This window comes from Musa acuminata, chromosome BXJ3-10 (assembly GCF_036884655.1).
Source record: "Musa acuminata AAA Group cultivar baxijiao chromosome BXJ3-10, Cavendish_Baxijiao_AAA, whole genome shotgun sequence".
NCBI classification, from domain to species: Eukaryota; Viridiplantae; Streptophyta; class Magnoliopsida; order Zingiberales; family Musaceae; genus Musa; species Musa acuminata.
In genome coordinates this window covers 16,501,645-16,520,769 of record NC_088358.1, presented here as the reverse complement: position 1 = coordinate 16,520,769, position 19,125 = coordinate 16,501,645, and the positions used below count along the sequence as shown (strand labels likewise).

The 19,125-nt window shown below is 31.5% G+C and overlaps 1 protein-coding gene across 1 annotated transcript; it reads left to right on the top strand.

The window, feature by feature from the left end:
* Nucleotides 1–631: 631 nt before the first annotated feature.
* Nucleotides 632–1,423, top strand: LOC135650604 (transcription factor MYB59-like). The gene is made up of 3 exons (XM_065170085.1): nt 632–752; nt 829–958; nt 1,036–1,423. Exons 1-3 carry the CDS (start codon nt 632–634, stop codon nt 1,421–1,423), a joined length of 639 nt encoding a protein of 212 aa, XP_065026157.1.
* Nucleotides 1,424–19,125: the final 17,702 nt, after the last annotated feature.

The following is a 19,125-nucleotide window of genomic DNA, read 5'->3' as shown; positions in this document are numbered from 1 at the left end:
AGAACCACTCAGTATCTCTATCCTTTCTTGTGTCTATCTGCAGGATATTGCCATGGATCCAAAGCAGCACTTGATGATGGTGGCCCTGGAAACTAGATATTATCCATCCACTGACCAAGAAGACAAAGTGCAACCCTGCCACGCCCATAACAAGTGGGCAAGACCTTCCTTGTGCTGGTGTTTCCTCAAAGCCATCGATCACATCGGCAACTAAAAGCAAGAAGGCTAAAATGGAGGGATGGAGATAAGAAGCGCAGTGTCTCCATGTTTACCAAGTGTGATGTGCTCCGTTCACGAGGGACCTGTTTGAGGCCGTACCATTTTAGGCTACCAAGTCAACATCGCATCGATAGCCTTCGCGATGACAAACGCGTTGTGTGCATGCATCACCTACATAAAGGAGAGTGATAGAAATGGGTCAGGTCCACCATATCTTACCTTCACTCGTCTCCTTGAATTCTGATATCTAATGGTGGAAAAGCTCCTGTGGATCTTATTTACGGTAAGCTCGAGTTCATCTCAAGAGATGGTGTTGATAGTGATGCCGAAGAACACCATGAGTGCTTAAGCTTAGATTGGGATAACTTATAAATAGCACCCCGAAGGAATTGGACAAGCATAAAGGACGAGAATGGTGATGGTGAAAGAAGAGTTGCGAAGGGGACCGTGGACGGAGCAGGAGGACCTGCAACTGGCTTGCTTTGTGGCCTTGCTCGGCGAACGACGTTGGGATTTCATAGCCCAAGCCTCAGGTTGGTGACCATTAGTTAGGTGATGGATTGGAGAGTGGTGACAATTCATTTACTGTGTCTCTTGATGTTGTGGCAGGTCTGAATAGAACAGGAAAGAGCTGCAGGATGAGATGGGTTAATTACCTCCACCCCAGTCTCAAGCGCGGCTGCTTGACCCCCCAAGAAGAGCACCTCGTTCTCGAGCTCCATTCTCGCTGGGGCAATAGGTTTCTGCTTGAATACTAGAGCTAAACGTCATTTTATAGCCTCTTCCATGTGGATTTATTTTGATGGAGGTTCTCAGGTGGTCTCGGATCGCACGGAAGCTCCCCGGCCGCACTGATAACGAGATCAAGAATTACTGGAGGACTCATATGAGAAAAAGAGCACAGGAAGAGAAGAGAAACTGCTCACCTTCGGCGACGTCTTCCGCACCGCCTGCTGATGATCTCCCCACCCGATCAGAGGTCGCTGCGGAGAGTCAACTTAATGGAAACGGTGACGGTGGTAATGCTGACTCCGTGGATGAGGTGTGGGATGAGATTGCACTAAGCTCTGGTGATCGCAGGGATGAAGCCGGCGGTTATGCATGCACCCCTTTGACTTCCGCCACTCCTGTGTGGGAATGCTGCTCTGGTTCGCTGTGGAAGACGGAAGACGAAGAGCTCGATGGCGTGTCATTTGGTTTCTGAGTACCAGAAGAACAACGGGGAGCCTTGTTCTCGAAGCCTGTTCATGCATGACGTTCGAAGATAGTTGTGGATCCATTGAAGGAGGATGGTATGAACAATGTCGGTGGGGGGCTCGATGTCATAAGTGGTGCGTGTAAAAGGATGTGCCACGGGCTTGCTTCTTTTCTCTTAGGTACACCAAGTGAGGGTATATCTATCGGGAGACACAACAGATATCCATAAACGAAGCGTTCGATCCTCTTGCTTCTGGATGATGGATGGCAGTAATATAGTAGCTTCATATGACATAAAACATGGTTGTCATTATGTAGTTTGGATCATGCATGAATCATTTTGTTGCTCCGTTTCTTTTATACTTTGCTATCAATCCTTTGGAACCATTGCAGCTTTCTCCATTCCACTAATCCTGATGGGAAGATGATGGGCATCTTAGATCACTATAGAAAGCTACTGCAGGACTGTGAACGAAGTGGATGGCGATAGGGCGGCTGAAAAGTGCTGATAAGAAGGTGCGGTTCTCTCTACGTTCTTTCGCCCCTCTATTATTCCTAGTGGTGGTATCAGTTACCTCAAAACAGGAAAATCTATGTTGTGATAAGCTTGAATCAAAATGATAATACATCAAATAACACTATCAAGGATCATAATATATCACTTAGGAAAAGGTTTACCTTCTCCGATGTTAATGAAAAGCTTTTCTTTCTTGATCACATTACCTGATGTAAACCAGTATCCTCCAAATTCAACCTGCGAACACTTGCCAGCATTTTTGTCAGCTTAGACATCGACTGACGACTACAAGAAATGGCATGGCAGCTTACAAAACTGTTATGAGATCGACAATAAAGATGAAAGCATCGTATTATGTATGCCACATGAAAATAAAGATGAACAAGGAAAAATATATATTGTCATATGTCTCTCCTATATATTATATACGATCGCAGCCTTCGTTGTGCTGTGGTTTCATGTTTAACAATGATCCCTAAAGCTGTCTAAAAGAGAACCAGATAAGTTCATATGTTTCCAAGACCGAAGCAGAACACCGATTCGTTGGCCTCAAATGTATAATTGCTAGTTTTCGAGTGCTGAACTCCAGATAGTCCATGAAATATACCAATGCATTTGTCCATCCACTACTGAAGGCAGTACCATCGGTTTGTCCTCATAAAAAATAATAATAATAAAGGAAATGAGCAGTCCACTTGTGACAGACGGAGGAATGGGTAAGATGTCAATCGATGTCCTTTGCTTGCCACTCATAAGTTGTGCTGTACAACGCATCCAATGCAATTCCATCCAGACTATTCCCACTGGTTCAAAACCACAGAACTTAATCATGCTGGAACAACCCAATACTGCCATAAGATTGTTAATTGAATGTTTGCTACTTCGAATGCAGGTTAGAAAGGTGATTCTACGTTAAAAAAAACCCGCTACGGTTACATTGAAAAATTTTAATATCATGATTAAAATCAAATAATAATATATCGAATTTATGATATATATCTTTCTATATCATCTAGAAAGATCTTTATCTAATCTATATGGATACCACCCTCGGATCCAAAAAATTATAATGATGTGGATCTAAAAAGAGAACTAAATTCAACTTCTTCTTTCTTCGTATCAATCAAAGGATCACTATGATTGATAGATTAGAAATAAGAGAGGATGAGAGAAAAATTATAATCTCTCAATGGAGAGGATGAGAGAATGTCATGTCTCTTTTTCCTTTGAGATCTAATAAAACCGTCGATTGTGATTATTCTATTGGATCATTAGCGGTGGCATTAATATCATGTGATGATTCATCAATGTTATTTTATTGTTTATCCTCATCAATTCTTTCAATGATTTGAGGAATAATAATATCTAAATAGAAAATGATAAAGGAGAATTAACATATATCTCCTCAATGTTAAAATTGATCCTTCGAGATTTTTCACTCACTCTCACTGATTTCATCATTTTTTTAAAATTTTGTATTACCAGATTTTATTATCCTCATACTATGATTAGGGTAATAAAATCTGTATCCCTTAGATTTTTCTAGATGATTAATAAAATATTAAAAGATAGTTCTTAGATCTAATTTCTTTTCATATGAATTGAAGACTTTTTTTTTTATAGGATACCCCAAATATATAGATGTCTCAGACTGTAATTTTTTACAAGTCCATAACTCAAATGAAGTTAATAGAACTGACTTACTAAGAACCTTGTTCAAGATATACATAATTATCCTAAGAACTTCACCCCGCATTGACTCAAGTATAGAAGAATAGCTCATTATACTCCTAATCATATCCATAAGAGTACGATTTTGACTTTCAACGATATTATTTTACTATGACACACTTGGTAAGATATACTGAGCATAAATATCTTATTTTTCTATTAATCTAGTAAAAGGACCAACTTTTTGATCGGATTTATCATATTTATCATACAATTCACTACCCTATCAGATTTAATAATTTTAACTTTTCTATCTAATTGTCTCTTGACCTCATTTAGATATATTTCAAGAGTGTTGACGACCTAAGACTTTTCATGTATTAGTTATACATAGTTATATCAGGACAGATCATCTATAAATGTGATGAAATACCTTTCTCCATGGAAACATAAAATAAGAATTGGTCACATATATTAGTATGAATAATCTCAATGGGTTCTTTACTTTTTATGACATTTATTCTTTATATACTTAGTCCGCTTTCCATTAATGCAATCTATGCAAACATCTAAATCAATAAAGTCTAAATCTTCTGTTATTATCTTTCACTAATTTTTTAATTTTTTCCTTGAAAATATATTCAAATCGTCTATGCCATAATATAGAAGATCTTTCATTATTGAAATTATATTTGAATCCAACATTTGATTGTAGAGTCACTAATGTCTTGTAAACTTAAAATTCAAATTAATTCTATATAAACCACCAGAATTCCAAAATCAACTTTTATTGAATCATGAAATATACTGATTTTACTATTACTAAAAGAAAGATAATATAGAAAATCTTTTATTATTGAAATTATGTTTCAATCCAACATTTGATTGCAGGGTCACTAATATCTTATAAACTTAAAATTCAAATTAATTATATACAAACTATGATACATAATTCCAAAACCAACTTTTATTGAATCATGAAATATATTGAATTTACTATTACTAAAAGAAAGACAATATCATAGCTCATCGATTCTAGATAGAGAAACTAAATTTCTAGAAATAGTAGGAACATAACATGTGTCAGCAAGAACAATTAGATGACTCGTTTCTAGGCATAGGTGATAAGTTCCCAATTATATCACTTTCGTTTTAAGAAAATTTCTTATAATAAAAAATATTTTATGTTTTTTTTTATTTTCTAGGTTGAAAGAAATCTATGCATATTATTGGTAATATAAGTTGAAGCACTAGAATCAATCCATCAAGTATTAGAAAGAACGTATATAATATTTGATTCGAGATATACAAAAGTCAAGTTTATACCTTTCTTTTCAATCCAAGTCTTGTGTTTAATGCAGTTCTTTTTATATATCATTTCTTGCTATAAAAGAAGCATTTTATTATGACAACTTTATTTTCATTAGTCTGCTTAACATTTCTAAACTCGATAAATTTATTTAATATATGATGCTTCAGCCTTCTTTTCTTATTACTAACTCCTTGAGTAATAATAATAATATCATGAGAAATTTCCTACCTTAATCTTAATTTTTCTTGAGCACATATACTAGTCAGCTCATTCAAGTACTACTTATCCTTATTTGTATTATAGTGAATCTTAAATAGGACAAATTGAGGAGGAAGAGAATTAAGAATAAACTACATAAAGAAAGACTCATCAATATTCATACTTAATGTTTTAAGTTTCATAGTCTTGTCAGCTATATTGAGGATATGATCTTAAATCTAGTTCCTTCATTAATGTACTAATCAATAACCTATCAGCAAATTTAAATCTATCTTCAATAGCCCTAAAATATTCATGTGCCCTAGATGTAGTTAGTAATGAAATCTTTATATTATTTACAATCGTCATTCTTATAAATATTAAATTAAACATATTAGATGTTAGGATCGGAGCGGCACTAAGAGGGAGGGTGAATTAGTGCAGTGGATTAAAACATCGGTTTTGATAAATCTTTCGTACAATAAAAATCGAAATCGGAAGTGCTTAACTTGAAAGCGTATTCGCAAAGTTGTGCAGCAAAGGTAATGAGGAAATAAAGCAAGTAAGAAAGTTTGCAGTAATGTAAATAGCAGTAATGAAATGCAAACCAGAGATTGCGCCGATTTTAAAGTGGTTCGGTCAAGTGACCTACATCCACTTGCGAGGCCCCTCTTCGATGAGGCTCCCATCTTCCACTAGCAAATCTCTTGAAAGGGAAGGGTAAATACCCCTCTTACAACTTTTTACAAGCGGTTCACTCTCTTACAGATTTTCAACAAGAAAGAAGGAGGTGAACACTAGCAAATTGAAAACAAGACTAGCTAAGACTTTTCTAAGGCCTTTCTCTCAAACAATTGCTTCTCAAAAAGTTGTAATCTCAGTTGAGATTTGAGGGGTATTTATAGGCCTCAAGAGGATTCAAATTTGGGCTCCAAAATTTGAATTCTCTTTGGGTTCCCGATGCTGGCGGTGCCACCGCCTGTCAGTGGCGGTGCCATCGCCAGACCCTTTGGTTCACTGGTTGGGCTTCAAATTTAGCCCAAACCAAGTCTAATTTTGGGCCCAGTTGGCCCCTAACCAGGATATAGGATTATCTCTTAATCCTAATCCTAATTACAAGTGAACTACATAACAAAAAAAACATCCTAAGCAAGTTTTCTACCGCGAACGTCGAGTCTTGTTTTGGCGAGCTTTCCGACGAACTTCTTCTGACGGACTCCCAGCAAGCTCCCGAACTTGTGATGACTTTAACGAGTAGCCGAGCCTTCTCGGTGATCTCCGCCAACCTCCGACGATCTCTTTGGTGAACTTTCAAAAATTCCGACAAGTTCCCGATTTCTTCTCGGTTGGTTCCGGCAGCATCTCCGACGATTCTTCGGACTCTTAAACGTCCATCGAACTTGACTCCGGTATTCTTGCTTTGTGTTTTCTGGTTATCGTAGTTAATCCTGCACACTTAACTGAATAATATGGATTAGATCAATTAACCCATTAATTGATTTTATCATCAAAATCCGAGATTCAACAATCTCCCCTTTTTTATGATGACAATCAATTGATAACGGAGTTAAACATAACTCCCCCTATCTATATGTCATATTATGAGAAGATAAAAACACTTGAATTCCATCCCATTGAATTCAAGCATAAACCGATAAGTTCTAACCGTAGAACTTATCGTTATTCTCATTAAGCATAAGTAAATGCAAAACTTCGATGAAAATCATTTTCAAGTTGAATGATAAGAGACAATTTTTACTACAACAGGAGATAAAGATTTTCAACATGAATTTCATGATATACATGTTAGACATGCTTTCAATATGATCAATCAATCTTGCGATATTCTCAAAGATTTTGCAAGGCATATAAGACATTCATATCACACAAGCTTTTGCAATTCATATAAGTCATGCTATTAAAATGGTACAAGTCATCACTTTTCTCCCCCTTTGTCATCAACAAAAAGGGAATAAAAATTTTATTATTCAAAATTAAGTATGCTAAAATATTTACGCAGAGTTCATTTTAAAGGAAAATTCAGCATTCATCCATTTTATCAAATCTCTTCTTTCTATAAATAACAAAAATTATAGACGTACAAGGAAGAGATAGTGATAAAAAAATTTCAAGTAGTAACTCTAATAAGTCAAGATCATAATTCGAATACAAATCCATTCAAATTCAATTCGTCAACTTGAAACTCATAATCAAGCCATCAAAATCAATTTCGAGATTCACAAAATATCATAAAATCATTAATCTTGATTAGATGGGAGCGGTGTTTGACTCAAGAGAGGATAAGATAATTTAACATGTCATTTAGAATTGAAAGAAAATGATCAGATTCACCGAGGAACGGAGAGAGGATGAAAAACTTTACGAAAAATCCATTCAAACAAGTTTATTCTTCGGGACAATTTAATATACCTAATTCCCTTCTAATGAATTTAAATTGCTCCTCATTCAAAGCTTTTGTAAATATATCTGCTAATTGATGCTTTGTGTCAATGAATTCTAGAATAATATCATTGTTAAGGACATGATCACGTATGAAATGATGCCTAACGTCGATGTGCTTAGTTCTAGAGTGCTGAATTGGATTTTTAGTAAGACATATGGCACTAGTATTATCACATTTTATGGGAATGTTTTTAAAGTGAAATCCATAGTCTTCTAATGTATTTTTCATCCAAATAACTTGTGCACAGCATGCACTTGCAGCAATGTATTCGGCTTCCGCCGTAGATAGTGCAACTGAATTTTGTTTCTTGGAAGTCCAAGAAACAAGTGCATGTCCTAAAAATTGGCACGTTCCGGATGTACTTTTTCTATCTATCCTGCATTCGCCAAAATCGACATCTGCATAAGCTATTAAATCGAATTTTTCAGATTTTGGATACCACAGTCCTAGATTTGGAGTTCCTTTAAGATACCTAAATATTCTTTTAACACTTTTAAGATGAGATAATTTAGGATTTGATTGAAACCTAGTGTAAAGTCCTACACTAAACATAATATCTGGTCTAGTCGCAGTGAGGTAGAGTAGACTACCTATCATTCCCCTATATGTTTTTTGATCGAAATTTTCACTATTTTTATCCATATCTAACTTAGTCGCAGTACTCATAGGAGTGTTTATTGCTTTTGAATTATCCATATTAAATCGTTTTAACAATTCTAATGTATATTTAGATTGGTTAAGAAATATACCATCCCTAAGTTATTTGATTTATAATCCTAAAAAGAAAGTTAATTCACCCATTAAACTCATTTCAAATTCATGACTCATACATTTGGCAAATGATTCACATAGTGATTCATCCGAAGAGCCAAAAATAATATCGTCAACATAAATTTGCACAATAAGAAAATTATTTTCAAAATATTTAATAAACAATGTAGTATCAACCTTGCCTTTGGTAAAATTATTTAAAATAAGAAAGGAACTAAGCCTTTCGTACTAAGCTCTAGGAGCTTATTTCAAGCCATAGAGTGCCTTAGTCAATTTGAATACATGATTAGGAAGAAGAGAATTTTCAAATCCGGGAGGTTGTTCGACATATACTTCTTCGGAAATAAAACCATTCAAGAAGGCACTTTTGATATCCATTTGAAATAGTTTAAAATTATTACTACTAGCATAGGCAAGGAGCATCCTTATGGCTTCTAATCGAGCCACGGGAGCGAAGGTTTCTTCGTAATCAATACCTTCTTCTTGGTTGAAACCTTTGGCCACTAATCTAGCCTTGTTTCTAACCACGATACCATTTTCATCTTGCTTGTTTCTAAAGACCCATTTAGTACCAATGACTAAATGGTCACTAGGTCTAGGAACAAGCTTCCATACCTTATTCCTCTCAAATTGATTCAATTCCTCTTGCATTGCAATAACCCAAAAATCATCTTTTATAACCTCGTCAATGCATTTAGGTTCGATTTGAGAAAGGAAGGCGGCATTAGCACAAAAATTCTTGAAAGAGGAATGAGTTTGAACCCATTTTGATGTATCTCCTATAATTAGCTCCTTTGGATGAGCATCTATATACTTCCATTCCTTAGGTAAGGAAATTTCGGAAGAAGGTGCATCCAAGTTGTTATTTTGAGGAGGGGGTTCATTTAAATTCAAATTATCAAAACCAAGATCATCATCAAAATCATCTTTCTTTAAATTAGAAATTTCATTAAAAACTACATGAATAGACTCTTCTATTACTAAGGTTCTTTTGTTAAAAATCCAAAAAGCCTTAGAAACGGAAGAGTAACCAAGAAAGATGCCTTCATCGGATTTAACATCAAATTTTCCTAAGGCATCCCTTTCATTCAAAATAAAGCATTTACAACCAAAAACTTTAAAATAGGAAATATTTGGTTTTTTATTATTCCATAATTCATAGGGAGTTTTTGATAGGGATGGTCTTATTAGGACCCTATTCATGATGTATTTACGGCTTCGGCCCAAAAATACTTGGGTAGACTATATTCATTTAACATCGTTCTTGCCATTTCTTGTAGGTTTCTATTTTTTTCTTTCAAGTACTCCATTTTGTTGGGGATTCCTCAGAGTGGAGAAGTTGTGATTGTATCCATTAACTTCACAAAAATTTTGAAAGTCACGGTTTTGAAATTCGCCACCGTGATCACTCCGAATTGATGAAATCATGAAACCTTTTTCGTTTTGAGTGAGTTTACAAAATTTAGAGAAACACTTGAAGCAATCACTTTTCTGAGCTAGGAAATAGGTCCAAGTATATCTAATATAGGCATCCACAATTACAAACGCATATTTGCTTCCTCTTAGACTTGTCGTGTCAATTGGTCCAAATAAGTCCAAATGAATCAATTGTAATGGTCTAGTGGTGCTAATTTGAGTTTTTGGTTTGAAACTAGTTTTTATTTGTTTACCTAGTTGACATGCATCGCATACTTTGTCCTTAATAAATTTTATATTTTGAATTCCTCGCACTAATTCTCTAGATGAGATCTTAGATATTAGTTTCATGCTCGCATGGCCTAGTCTCCTATGCCAAAGCCAAGCATCATCATTTAAAGCGGAGAGGCACATTTCATTACTTAGTTCATCAACGTTGATGGTGTAGACATTATTTTGTTTTAATGCAATCATAGTTATGTTATGGTTTGGTTTTTCAATAATACACACATTTGATTCAAATCTCACGATATAACCTTTATCGCATAATTGACTAACACTCAAGAGATTATGTTTCAATCCATCAATTAGTAAGACATCATCAATAGAAAAATTTAATTTGTTACCTATGGTTCCCTTGCCAATGATTTTGCCTTGGTTGTTGTCTCCGAAGGTGACATACCCTTCTTCTTTGCTAGTGAGCATAGAGAAATGAGATGGATCTCCAGTCATATGTCTTGAGCATCTACTATCTAGATACCATCTCTTGCTCCTAGCTTGTGATGGTGTATGTTTCTACAAGAAGGGATTATTTTTAGGTACCCATTTTCTTTTGGGTGCCTTAAAAACTTGTTCATCATATTGCATAGAATTGATCATGGTTCCTTTAGGAACCCAAATTAGTTTGTTCGGACTAATTTTCTTGAATGGACATTTACAAGTTTTATGTCCATATTTGCAACAAAAGTTGCAATTGCTTTGGTGCCGAATATGTAAGATGGGGCCTTTAATGAAGGTGGTTGGATTTTGGTGAGGACTTCTCACAAATCCGATTCCAATTCTTTTAGGAACGTGACCCTTATTTGTAAGGATTATGTTCAAAGATTTGCTACCAACCTCGAATTTCTTCAAGGTGTCCTTAAGTAGCAAGTTCTCCTTTTGGAGAGATTCTAGATCATGACATTTTATATATGGAGCTAAACTATCATGATATTCAGTTTTTAATTTATCGATATCAAAAGTGAGACTATCATGCTCCTTTTTTAGCAATTTATATTTTCTACTAATTATCTTACATTTATCAAATAACTCATAGAAAGCATTTAATAATTCATAAAAAGGTAAATCTGCATCAATTAAATCTGTTACCTCTTCTCCGATGGCCATTAGGGCGTAATGAGCAACTTGCTCGGTGTTGGACTCCTCTTCTTCGGACGCGCTTGAATTATCCCATGTTGCCTTGAGCGCCTTTTCTTTGATGTTCTCTTTTTGGCTTGAGGACAATCGTTCTTGTAGTGTCCCGGTTTTTTGCACTCATAGCAAATCACTTGGTCCTTCTTGTGTTCAAATTTATTTTTTGTATTATTTTTAAATTTATTCTTTCTTAAATATTTTTTAAATTTTTGAGTCAAAAGTGCAATGTCATTGTCACTGTCCTCATCACTTGATGTTCCTTTCAAGTGGTCTTCTTGTGATGTGAGTGTCATATCCTTCCTGTTCTTTGGAAGGGGGTTCTCGAGCTCGTCATGAGCTTGACATGTCATTTCGTAGGTCATTAGAGATCCAATAAGTTCTTCAAGAGGGAATGTTTTAAGGTCTTTAGCCTCTTGAATTACCGTAACTTTTGGATCCCAACTTTTAGGGAGGGATCTTAAGATTTTAGTTACTAGTTCAAAGTTAGTAAAATCTTTACCAAGAGCTTTGAGTCCATTGATGACATCCGTAAATCGGGTGTACATGTCTCCTATGGACTCACTTGGTTTCATTCGGAAAAGTTCATAAGAGTGCACAAGGATGTTGATTTTGGACTCTTTCACTCGGCTAGTGCCTTCATGAGTGACCTCAAGAGTTCTCCAAATATCAAAAGCCGAATTACAAATTGAAACACGATTAAATTCATTTTTGTCTAGTGCACAAAACAAGACATTCATAGCCTTTGCGTTTAAAGCAAAAACCTTCTTCTCCGATTCATTCCATTCGCTCATCGGAAGAGAATATTTTTGAAATTCGTTTTCAACAATAGTCCAAAGCTCGAAATCCATGGAAATGAGAAAGATTCTCATACGAGTCTTCCAATAAGTATAATCCGACCCATTAAACAAGGGTGGACGTGTGATAGAATGACCCTCATGTATGCCGGAGTAAGCCATCTCTCTTGGGTATCAAACCAAATATGAGAGTGAGCCTAGCTCTGATACCAATTGTTAGGATCGGAGCGGCACTAAGAGGGGGGGGGGGGTGAATTAGTGTAGCGGATTAAAACGTCGGTTTTGATAAATCTTTCGTACGATAAAAATCGGAATCGGAAGTGCTTAACTTGAAAGCGTATTCGCAAAGTTGTGCAGCAAAGGTAATGAGGAAATAAAGCAAGTAAGAAAGTTTGCAGTAATGTAAATAGCAGTAATGAAATGCAAACCAGAGATTGCACCGATTTTAAAGTGGTTCGGTCAAGTGACCTACATCCACTTGTGAGGCCCCTCTTCGATGAGGCTCCCACCTTCCACTAGCAAATCTCTTGAAAGGGAAGGGTAAATACCCCTCTTACAACTTTTTACAAGCGGTTCACTCTCTTACAGATTTTCAGCAAGAAAGAAGGAGGTGAACACTAGCAAATTGAAAATAAGACTAGCTAAGACTTTTCTAAGGCCTTTCTCTCAAACAATTGCTTCTCAAAAAGTTGTAATCTCAGCTGAGATTTGAGGGGTATTTATAGGCCTCGAGAGGATTCAAATTTGGGCTCCAAAATTTGAATTCTCTTTGGGTTCCCGATGCTGGCGGTGCCACCGCCTGTCAGTGTCTGACACTGACAGTGCTGGGTGGTGCCACCGCCCAGCCCAGGCGGTGCCACCGCCTGGCTCTCTGGTGCTGGGCGGTGCCACCGCCAGACCCTTTGGTTCATTGGTTGGGCTTCAAATTTAGCCCAAATCAAGTCTAATTTTGGGCCCAATTGGCCCCTAACCAGGATATAGGATTATCTCTTAATCCTAATCCTAATTACAAATGAACTACATAACAAAAAAAACATCCTAAGTAAGTTTTCAACCGCGAACGTCGAGTCTTGTTTCGGCGAGCTTTCCGACGAACTTCTTCCGACGGACTCCTAGCAAGCTCCCGAACTTGTGATGACTTTAACAAGTAGCCGAGCCTTCTCGGTGATCTCCGTGAACCTCCGACGATCTCTTCGGCGAACTTCCGAAAATTCCGATAGGTTCCCGATTTCTTCTCGGTTGATTCTGGCAGCATCTCCGACGATTCTTCGGACTCTTAAACGTCTATCGAACTTGACTCCGGTATTCTTGCTTTGTGTTTTATGGTTATCGTAGTTAATCCTGCACACTTAACTCAATAATATGGATTAGATCAATTAACCCATCAATTGATTTTATCATCAAAATTCGAGATTCAACATTAGATCCTTTTCAAATATTTATTTCATTAATTTCTTCTACAGTACGTTCATAAGTCAAGTTTATGGGTCTTTTAATAAGTAATGCTAAGTCAAGATCTAATATACCCATTATGAATTACACATGCTTTAATTATTCTGAATAATTTGAACCAGTACTAAAACACTAGAAGCATGAGAGTGTATGGAAGAAAGTATCACTATAAAATCTAAAATAATATTAATATTTTAAATTTCTAAACTATTTATATCATCAATATTTTACCTTTGGGTGAAATATTAACGTATCTAGTATTTATTTAAGATTATCTATGGAGGATTGATAACATTATTATGGAATAATATTACTATCCTTTAGGTATACAACCTTAAATTGTAAAAGTATCCAAAATAGTATCATCCTATCAATCATATAATTATTTGAAGTAGATTCTCTTTAGAATTATCTAAATATCTTAATTATGTGTTATTGTGAATATTACTTCCTTATAAGATTAAGTATTTAATATAATTTTATAAGTTATTAGTCTTTGGCAGCTACAAGACTAATACAGTAATATAAAATATGAATGTCCTAGGAATGATAAAATAATTATATAATTTATATCTCATAAGTCTATTATCCTAGGTCAATTTGATAGTTACTAGTCAAAACTTAGGGATATAAGTTATTATAAATAATATTCACTGAGTATCTTTGAATATAATTTATGCTGAAATAATTTAATAATAATAAAATAATAATCATGATAATTATTAAATAATAATCTGCATAAATAAAAACTTATATGATAATGGTAATCATAACAAAATGTAACTCATGCCTTTATGTGAAAATAAATATAATTTTATAATCTTTAACATGTGAATAACTAAATAAATATCCAAAAATAATAATTAAAGTTTAATTATCACATGTAAAAATATAACATATTAGAAAACTATAAAAAAAGACTATAATTTATATGTTTTATTTCATATAAAATTTTAAATTAGACCAATCAACTTTATTTAATTGGGAAGCCTAGATTTAAGCTAAACATTAGCCCAATTAAGTAAGTTAAAAAATAAAAATTAATCAAAATAAAAAATTTGATTATCTACCGATTTGATCGAAACTAAATTCAATTAGACAATCAAAATATAGTAATGATTAGATTCAATAATAATAAATAAATCATATTAGTTAATTTTAAATTAAAGATATAAATTAAAAATTATCAATTTCTTAGGGGTAAAACTATAATTTTAATTGATAGGATATAAAAAGAATTATAGAGTTTCTAAAGGGTAAAACTATCAAAAGGATGTAAAATATAATTAATAAGATTTATAAGGGTAAAACTATAATTTTAAAAATATAAACCCTAATTTCCACTACCTGAGGTATGCAATTATCGCTTGTGCGGTTGTTGATTGCAAGGCTGCCACAATGCACAGCCAATGCGATGCGTGGTCCACCGCTTGCGTGGTCGCCATAATGCATGGCTAATGCGACACGCAGCTACCACCTGTGTGGCTACCGTGATGCGCAGCTAACACGACACACAGTTGCTACTTGCATGGCCGCCTGTTGTTGTCCCTATGCGCACACACTACTTGGTGCAATTGCCTATGATAAGGATATATCGTCGTAGCGATCACATGCAACAACGTTGTTGTAATCGCTGCAACTACCATCGACTTTGGTGCTGCACAGCCATGTCGCCACCATAGGCAATGGTGTTGCTATCGTTGGCGTACGTAGTGGCACTGTGCAACTAGCGTAACTATCATAGGATTGGCAATTATTGAAGACCATAACTCTCAATAATACTATCATCGTTAGCTTGCTATCGACGATGATCCATTGATCTAATACAAAGAACCTCGTGTCGCCTACAAGTAGGTAACAAGATAGATTAAATAGAAAGGTAGATTGACAATATACACGAATTATTCAATCATCAGAAATAAAAAATCAATAGATTTAAGATATTTGATCTCAAAAAACTCGGCTCTAATACCAATTGTAAGTATAAAAAATTATAACAAGCTACTACTATGCAAAAAATTTTTAATGCAAGGATTGAAATCAAATAACAATATATCATATTTAAAATATATATATTTCGATGTCATCTAAAACGACCTTTATTTGATCTATAGGGGCATCGTCCTCGGATCTAAAACCATAATGATGTCGATCTGTAAGAAGAACTATACTTACTTTTTCCTCTTTTTTATCTTTCACGTACTATTATGATCAATAGATTATGAACAAGAGACGATGAGAGAAGAATTATAATTTTTAAATAACTGTTATGTATCTACTTATCGTGATCACGTGTTTCTATTTCGTGTTTAGCCTCTAGAAGATCTTGTGTATTTATAGGTGAGAGCAAAGGATCTGTAATAAGTAATTTAGATAATTTCTCTTATTAAGATTATCTCATAAGAAATTTTATCATAATTAAAAAAATTTTAATGATCGATAATTATCATCACAATTCAATCAAATATATAATATACGAAAATTATTTCATCTCATGTTCCCTGCAAAGTTAATGTACGTCTATAGTTTCTCAATCGGCAATTACTACGTCGTAGGCCAGTAGAAGGAAACTCGATTCGCAGAGATGCTCAATGAGTCGTGCTGCACCAGTAATCACTCTCACATCTGCTTTGAACATTGAGCTGGTTCCAGAAATCCATCTAAACAGCAAACTATGTAGCGTACAAACGTAAAAGCAGGCATCAACCTGCATTTTCTGGCTCCGGAGAGATGGAAGACGGCCGTCCTACAGCTTGTAGATTTAAGATCAGCTCTTCGGAGACCAAGCCGGGCCTGTAAGATGGAAAAGAAAGATCAGATGGAACAGACTGCTCTAAATGCCATCTTGTCGGAGCTAAATCGTTGCAATTACATCATCCAACATAGTCCAAAAGATGATAAATTACATTGCCAGGTAAGATATTATTGTCAACCACAGACTATATATATATATACAAGTGTCTTCCAACCTCAAGGAGGACCGCAATTCAGATCGCATTGCTTGGTAAGCATATTGGTAATGTGCTCAAACAAATAGCAATGAGCCATCATTTAAAACTAAGAATTAATGTCTCACGAACAGTTCAACCATGTAAAATAATAATAATAATAACAATAATAATAATAATAATAATAACAATAATAATAATAATAATAATAACAATAATAATAATAATAACAATAATAATAATAATAATAATAATAATAACAATAATAACAATAATAATAATAACAATAACAATAACAATAACAATAACAATAACAATAACAATAACAATAACAATAACAATAACAATAACAATAACAATAACAATAACAATAACAATAACAATAATAATAATAATAATAATAATAACAATAACAATAATAATAATAATAATAATAATAACAATAACAATAATAATAATAATAATAATAATAACAATAATAATAATAATAATAATAATAATAATAATAATAACAATAATAATAATAATAATAACAATAATAATAATAATAATAACAATAATAATAATAATAATAACAATAACAATAATAATAATAATAACAATAATAATAATAATAACAATAATAATAATAATAATAACAATAATAATAATAACAATAATAACAATAATAATAATAATAATAATAACAATAATATCAATAATAATAATAATAATAACAATAACAATAATAACAATAATAATAAAAATAATAACAATAATAACAATAATAATAATAATAATAATAATAATAATAATAATAACAATAACAATAACAATAATAATAATAATAATAATAACAACAATAATAATAATAATAACAATAATAATAATAACAATAATAATAATAATAATAATAATAATAACAACAACAACAATAATAATAATAATAATAATAACAATAATAATAATAACAATAACAATAATAATAATAATAATAATAATAATAATAATAATAACAATAACAACAACAATAACAATAACAATAACAATAACAATAACAATAACAATAACAATAATAATAATAATAATAATAATAATAATAATAATAATAATAATAATAATAATAACAATAACAATAAAAATAATAATAATAATAATAACAATAATAATAATAATAATAATAATAATAATAATAATAATAATAATAATAATAATAATAATAATAATAATAATAATAATAACAATAACAATAACAACAACAATAATAATAATAATAATAATAATAATAATAATAATAATAATAATAATAACAATAACAATAAAAATAATAACAATAATAATAACAATAATAACAACAATAATAATAATAATAATAATAATAATAATAATAATAATAATAATAATAATAATAATAATAATAATAATAATAATAATAATAATAATAATAATAATAATAATAATAATAATAATAATAATAATAATAATAATAATAATAATAATAATAATAATAATAATAATAATAATAATAATAATAATAATAATAATAATAATAATAATAATAATAATAATAATAATAATAATAATAATAATAATAATAATAATAATAATAATAATAATAATAATAATAATAATAATAATAATAATAATAATAATAATAATAATAATAATAATAATAATAATAATAATAATAATAATAATAATAATAATAATAATAATAATAATAATAATAATAATAATAATAATAATAATAATAATAATAATAATAATAATAATAATAATAATAATAATAATAATAATAATAATAATAATAATAATAATAATAATAATAATAATAATAATAATAATAATAATAATAATAATAATAATAATAATAATAATAATAATAATAATAATAATAATAATAATAATAATAATAATAATAATAATAATAATAATAATAATAATAATAATAATAATAATAATAATAATAATAATAATAATAATAATAATAATAATAATAATAATAATAATAATAATAATAATAATAATAATAATAATAATAATAATAATAATAATAATAATAATAATAATAATAATAATAATAATAATAATAATAATAATAATAATAATAATAATAATAATAATAATAATAATAATAATAATAATAATAATAATAATAATAATAATAATAATAATAATAATAATAATAATAATAATAATAATAATAATAATAATAATAATAATAATAATAATAATAATAATAATAATAATAATAATAATAATAATAATAATAATAATAATAATAATAATAATAATAATAATAATAATAATAATAATAATAATAATAATAATAATAATAATAATAATAATAATAATAATAATAATAATAATAATAATAATAATAATAATAATAATAATAATAAAGGAAGAGGAATCTCACAATAGAGAAATCCTTTCTGGGAATGCCATCTAATAGATGCCAACTTCCAAGATTTGAAGTCTAAAACTTGGGACAAACACTTGTGTTATACATGTAAAGAAGACAAGTAAACTTTTCAGCACTTTATGAAACAATTGACTACATGTTAGTATTAGCAGCACAAAGTCTGCTTCAGTGCAATCACACATAAACACTACCTCTTGAAAATTTCAAAGTTAAAAGGGTTCAGATCCACAAAACACTACCGCTGCAGGAGTTGTCACGTACACAAATTCAACAATACAGTTCCGCTTTATGTGATTATCGATGTAATGATCAACTTGAAGAGAAAATAGCAAAGGAACAGAGATGACAA

Excerpts from the sequence above, each read along its gene's own strand:
- LOC135650604 (XM_065170085.1), top strand. The coding sequence starts at position 632 with ATGGTGATGGTGAAAGAAGAGTTGCGAAGGGGACCGTGGACGGAGCAG. Across the intron at positions 753-828 it reads TTTCATAGCCCAAGCCTCAG|GTCTGAATAGAACAGGAAAG; the intron begins GTTGGTGACCAT and ends ATGTTGTGGCAG. Across the intron at positions 959-1,035 it reads CATTCTCGCTGGGGCAATAG|GTGGTCTCGGATCGCACGGA; the intron begins GTTTCTGCTTGA and ends GGAGGTTCTCAG.